Raw genomic sequence first — 6,118 nt, forward strand, 5'->3', positions numbered from 1 at the left:
GGAATTAATCATGGAAATTGTGCCTAATTATCCAACAATGATTCGGTTTTTTCAACCGGCTGTAGCCTGAGTGACCATGTAAAATTGGAGGGAATTGATACAAGTTGACTTTTGTGCACGGGTTGTAGAAGTTTTGCTTCTCCTGCCGCGTCTCCCGTTCCCCTCACAACCTTTACGCAAAGCGTGGCCATTTATCGTGCATTCCAAGCTCTCCCTACACCCGCAAGCCGCGAGTCAACCACGCATCCATCACACGACGAGCTTCATTTCGCCAAGCTATCTACCTATTCCTACATACCTAGAGCCCCGCGCGCCCGCCCACTTGCGCACATGCCACACACGCTGGCTTCTTCTTCTTCTTCTTCCCCGGCCGGCGCCGAGCAATCTTCTCAAGTTGATGCATGGCCAGCGACGCGAGTAAGCATGGAGGAGGTGGAGGAGACCAGCAACCCGCCATGAGGACGAACCGCGCCGGCTTCCCCAGGCTGTCCATCTCCAGCAAAGGTCTCATCCTGCTCCCACTCCTCCTCCTCGGCATCATCTACCTCGTCGTCTACCCCAAGGATTTCGAGCTGCAGGCGCTCATTGGCTCCTGCGGCCCGAGACTAGCGGCCACCTCCGCCGTCACTGCTAACGAGACTGCTGCTGCCCGCAAGCCCGACTTCCGGCTCCTCATCGGCATCCTGACCTCCGCCGACTTCTACGAGCGGCGCCACCTCCTCCGCATGGTCTACGGCCGCCAGCTCGCCTCCACCTCCCCGACCCTCGCGGCGCAGATCGACGTCCGCTTCGTCTTCTGCCGCCTGTCCACGGACGTCCAGCGGGTGCTCGTCCCGCTCGAGATCCTCGCGCGCGGCGACATCATCGTGCTCGACGGCTGCGCGGAGAACATGGACGGCGGCAAGACGCACGCCTTCTTCACCGCGGCGGCGTCCATCTACGCTGACGCGCCCTACGACTACGTGATGAAGGCCGACGACGACATCTTCTTCCGGCTGCCGGAGCTGGCGGCGTCGCTGGGGGCCATGCCGAGGGAGGACGCGTACTACGGCGCCACCATCCCGTGCGGCAGCAGGGACACCCGGCGGGGGTGGTACATGTCCGGCATGGGGTACGCGCTGTCGTGGGACCTGGTGGAGTGGATCGCGGCGGCGGAGGACGTGACGCGGGGGCGCACCGTCGGGACGGAGGACAGGATGGTCGGGGAGTGGCTCAAGTCGGGCGGCAAGGCCAAGAACAGGTTCAACGCCAAGCCCGCCATGTACGACCACCCGCTCTCGGTGCCGGCGACCGAGTGCGCGCACCAGCTCGTGCCGGACACCATCGCCGTGCACCGCCTCAAGGACAACCCGCGCTGGGCGCAGACGCTCAGATACTTCAACTTCACCGCCGGCCTCCAGTCTTCCAAGTTCTACAAGTTCGACTCCTAGTTCCTGGAAGTTAAATTTTGTGGCTTTTTTTACATTTTATTAAAAGTGGAGTGCCTTGTCTCTACTTGCATCTATATATGATCATTAATTTTGGAGATAATTGTGCTGGACAATTGAATTGAACACGACCAAGAGATTACAGAGATAACCCGAGGGAAGTTGGCACATCTACATTCTTGTGCTTCAGGAATCGCTGTGTACAGTCATATGCAATTCTGATTTTCAGAAGCGTGTTTCCTTTGTTTAAAAAAAGTTGTATTTCTGACCAGCATTACAGAAAGCTAAAGAAATGTCATCTACAAACCACCAACGCGACAAAGGGATATGAAAATCAACACACTGTTGCAACATGGATGTGAACATGTACAGAAATGAAAGAAAGCCTGTTTGCTTAATTATACACCATGTATTTCGGGGTCGCACTGAACTTCTGGTACCCCTTTATGACCTTGTTCACCGACTCGAGGAAATCCTTTTCTGTCACGGTCTTCCTGCGGGCACGGATGGCATACATGCCAGCTTCTGTGCAGACGCTTCTTATATCAGCACCTGAAACAACGAACACAAGGACATGTCAATATGATTGGCTAGCTAAGATGATTCGATGGCCGGATCCCAGATGATCCCTGAAACAGCCAAATCAGATCTAACAGAAACCATTTAGATGCAGGTCGATGTACTCACCAGTGGAGTTTGGGCAGAGTCGTGCCAGTAGCTCAAACCGGATATCTCGCTCGCAATTCATCGTGCGTGTGTGTATCTTGAATATTTGAGTGCGGCCCTCCAAGTCAGGCAAGCCAAATTCAACCTTTCTGTCCAAACGACCAGGACGTAGAAGTGCAGGGTCCAATGTATCAGGCCTACAAAACAAAAAATGATGTTAGCTTAACGGCTTTATTAACGTAACCATAGTGTTCTCACTGCAATACATTCCTGAACGCATGTAAATGTTCAAATAACATATTCTTATGTAGATCACTGAAGTTTCTGAATCATAAGATGGTCATGAGCTGAGCACCGTACCATATTGGACCATTATGAGAAAGTGTAAGAATGGGTAGATGAGCACCTGTTAGTGGCCATGAGAACCTTTATATTCCCTCTAGCATCAAACCCATCAAGCTGGTTCACGATTTCTAGCATAGTACGCTGAACCTCATTATCTCCCCCAGCCCCATCATCAAAGCGAGCTCCACCAATAGCGTCAACTTCATCAAAGAAGATAATGCAAGCTTTCTTTGAGCGAGCCATCTACAATAGTACAAATTTAGATATCAGAAAGACTGTTGATAAGGCAGAACATTCAAGTCCAAGAAAATAGATAAATCCCCAAAGGATATCTGCAGCGGTGAGTATACCTCAAACAACTCCCTAACCATCCGAGCGCCTTCACCCACATACTTCTGAACTAATTCGCTTCCAATTACACGGATAAAACAAGCATCTGTGCGATTGGCTACAGCTCTAGCAAGAAGAGTCTTGCCAGTACCAGGCGGACCATAGCAAAGGACGCCTTTCGGAGGGTCAATGCCAAGTTTTACAAACTTTTCTGGGTGGAGCATAGGAAGCTCAACAACCTGTGAATATTTGTTAAGCAAAGAGTAAATAAAGAAAGTCCAGTACTAGAATGTAGAGAGACTAATTACAAGTTCCTGAATCCCAGTAAATAGTTTGGCATACCTCGCGCATTTTTTCAATCTGTTCTTTGCATCCACCAACATCGTTATATGTCACATCAGGCTTTTCCTCAACAGTCATCATTGTAACACTTGGGTCAATTTTGGGTGGCAAAGGAATTTGAATCTGGTACTTGTTTCGATCGACACTGCATTAAGCATGAGATGAAAAATCCACAACGTGAGAATGATAGTGAACAAGCACAGGAAAATAGCATAGGTAGCATCAATTATGTTTATCCAAAAAGAAAACGAGTCATAAAATCAGTTTTAGTTTAGTTAAATTTGCTAGCTCTAAAGATCATGTAGGGCAGTAAGTTCCTTGCTTAATATTCTGCATTCTATGAGCAACAAATTGAACTTGTACCTAAGCCAAGGCTACTGCTTACAGAGGTTGTGTCTTTAATTAATTGCCATTGCCCTTTAAAACAAATAATACTCAAATAACACTAGGGAGCAGATAATCAATTTCATCTGCCTTCAGATAACGCTATGAATGAATGATAGATCCCAGTAATAGCCACTGGTCAACTATTCTTTAAAAAAAACTGATCTGCATACATGATGGCATATAACCCGTCCTACATGTATAGTATACTAGATGCTGCAGCCTTATAGCTCGGTTTAAGCCACACACATAAAACAGCAGGCCAGGATTGCTCAGGTAGAACTGAATGAAAGGTGCATGGTACACTAAGACCAAAAGACTAGTAACGTACCCGACTCTCATCCCTTCCTCGATATCAGTTGGGGAAACTTTGTCCCCCAATCCAACCACAAACTGCATGATCCGAAAATAAACCATAAGAGGCTGGCGTGAATCTAGGGGTATACTACTGAAACAAGACAGCATAAACATGGTATACCTTTGCAATTTGTTTAACATTAATCATATATTTGGCATCATCGGTATTAGGACTTATAATCTTGGTACACCTTGCCACCTGCAGTGTGAGGAAGAAAACTTATTAGCACGGTGGCGCATATACAGAAGAAAAACAGAATAATATAACCTTAACTATATGCATGATAGGACCTAATGTGTAAATGCAGGAAGTAGTAAGAACACATTAGGCCAAGTGATATACTTGTAATGGCTGTTCTTCTTGCATCATCTGTTTGTCAGACACCAGATCCCACTGGCTAGGTGGAGCCAGCCCAGTATCAGACTCTTTTATCCCTGAGATTTCATAGAAGTGCATACGGATCAGGTAAAGCTAATTCGGAAGTGTTACCCTCCTAATAGCATACTAATAACTAGACTAGATAAACTGCGAAACTGCACAAATGCTTCAGGTCATGGTAAACTATGACCATGAGATCAGGTCATGGTTGGTTAGCTCGTTCACTAAAACTATGCAAACAAAAAACAAACTGTATCAGAATGAACAGCATATCCATAATAATATACTGTCTTCAGTAAATAAAATAAGGAACCTTGTACCAGCTGAATGCAAGATGCTAGGTGAAACAGTATACAAAGTGCTAACAATCAACCTCTAGCTCAGCAGCAAATTGGGCTACATCTCTAGAGCTAAACTAGGCAACAGATGTTCAAAATCCTTACGCACCGCAAAGTTCATTGATCTTCTTGGCCTTGTCCTTGATCTCCTTCTCGACCTTCTTGATGCTCGTGGAGTACGGCCCCAGCCCCTGTCAACAGCAGCCAGAATCAGCAAACTTGAGCAACAACGACGCAGGGAGCACTAGATATTTCGCCTAAAAACCCCCAATTCTACTGCAGAAACGAGGGCAAAACGACATCCCGCCGGCATCGAAGCCCTATCGAAGCCCTAACTAACAGGATCAACAGCGATCCCACGCAGAACCGCGAAGCATCAACAAGCCAACCCCCAGCAAATTCGCAGAAGGGGGAACGGCGATTTCCCCAGAGAGCAGGAACCCAAACCCTAGACCAATCCTGGGCGCGACCCCGAGACCAGATCGCCGAACGAAAACCGAGATTCGAGAGAGGGTAGGGGATCCGAGGGGGGGTCGCGGCACGCACGTAGGTCTTGAGGAGCGCGATGTCGTCCTCGTCGAGCGGGCGAGGGTTCTTCTCGCTCATGATGTCGTCCTCCGGCTCCGGCGCCATGGCCTCGCGGCGTCTTCTCCGGCGGGCGGCGGGCGGCGGGCGAGTGAGGAGAGCGGGGAGAGCGGTGGTGGCTCAGCTGCGTGGGTATCTGATGCGTTGGTGTGTTCTCTGCTGGACTATTCAACTTTTGCTCCAAGAAGAAGCCGGCCGGCAACGGAATACGTATCCGGGATCCGTATTCCTAGGACATACGAATTCGACCCGGTATCCGTATTCTTAACAACAATACGAATAGGTACTGTAGATACTGTACATATTGATATTTTTTACAAACTTAATGACATTTAAACATGTTTGGTTTAAAACAAGATTAATCAGCTTGTATGCACGCAATCCAGAATAGCCGGATTGCAATCCAGACGATATAACATGTACCCCATTTCTTAGCCTTCAATCTTTTTCATATCATATAGCTAAACAACTTATTACTTATTCTTACATCTTCGGCCATTGGGAAGATTCCGTTTATTGCAAAAAAAAAAAAAAAAGACTCCACGGATGTGCTTTTCAAACCATGAAAACCAAAGAGGTCGAGGAAGTTGGATCAACGAGCGTTTGACACTACACGAAAAGCATAGGAATCATAGCAAGATAGTGAGTGCATGTTTCCATCAAAATGCAGTGCAAAAGAATCCTTGGGAAATAACTCAGAGGATTTATATCCTACAAGACCTACAAAGGAAAAAACGAAAAAAAAATTCAAATCCATGAAATCCCTTGAAATCAAAGGAGCCCTTCAATGAAACGCGATGCTTGATCTGTTGATGATTGCAAAATTAACAGGAAAAATCCACCATCCGTACAGTGTTACTAATCCCTTCGGTTGCATTCAGTTCTCTATTTTACAAGATGATGGGATTAAAGTTACTATGGTATATCTGGAAGAAAAATAATAAGAGTGCAGTGCAGACAAGTCG

At 47.2% G+C, this 6,118-nt stretch overlaps 2 protein-coding genes across 2 annotated transcripts; one reads left to right on the forward strand and one right to left on the reverse strand.

Moving 5' to 3' along the window:
• The first annotated feature begins 369 nt into the window (after positions 1-369).
• LOC124690824 (beta-1,3-galactosyltransferase pvg3-like) lies at positions 370-1,430 on the forward strand. Its single transcript, XM_047224154.1, has one exon. The coding sequence runs from the start codon at positions 402-404 to the stop codon at positions 1,428-1,430; it is 1,029 nt and encodes a 342-aa protein (XP_047080110.1). The 5' UTR covers positions 370-401.
• A 206-nt stretch (positions 1,431-1,636) lies between these two features.
• On the reverse strand, positions 1,637-5,246 carry LOC124693329 (26S proteasome regulatory subunit 7A-like). The gene is made up of 10 exons (XM_047226806.1): positions 5,115-5,246; positions 4,678-4,759; positions 4,195-4,286; positions 3,973-4,050; positions 3,826-3,887; positions 3,111-3,255; positions 2,789-3,007; positions 2,500-2,681; positions 2,115-2,290; positions 1,637-1,979 (listed from the first exon to the last, which is right to left on the reverse strand). The coding sequence occupies exons 1-10, from the start codon at positions 5,199-5,201 to the stop codon at positions 1,822-1,824; spliced, it is 1,281 nt and encodes a 426-aa protein (XP_047082762.1). The 5' UTR covers positions 5,202-5,246; the 3' UTR covers positions 1,637-1,821.
• Positions 5,247-6,118: the final 872 nt, after the last annotated feature.

Source organism: Lolium rigidum, chromosome 2 (genome assembly GCF_022539505.1).
Source record: "Lolium rigidum isolate FL_2022 chromosome 2, APGP_CSIRO_Lrig_0.1, whole genome shotgun sequence".
Lineage (NCBI taxonomy): Eukaryota > Viridiplantae > Streptophyta > Magnoliopsida > Poales > Poaceae > Lolium > Lolium rigidum.

Coding starts and splice junctions, on each gene's coding strand:
- LOC124690824 (XM_047224154.1), top strand. CDS start 402: ATGGCCAGCGACGCGAGTAAGCATGGAGGAGGTGGAGGAGACCAGCAA.
- LOC124693329 (XM_047226806.1), bottom strand. CDS start 5,201: ATGGCGCCGGAGCCGGAGGACGACATCATGAGCGAGAAGAACCCTCGC. Junction 4,051..4,194: donor AAGAAGAACAGCCATTACAA/GTATATCACTTG, acceptor CTCACACTGCAG/GTGGCAAGGTGTACCAAGAT. Junction 3,256..3,825: donor GAGGAAGGGATGAGAGTCGG/GTACGTTACTAG, acceptor TGCTTAATGCAG/TGTCGATCGAAACAAGTACC.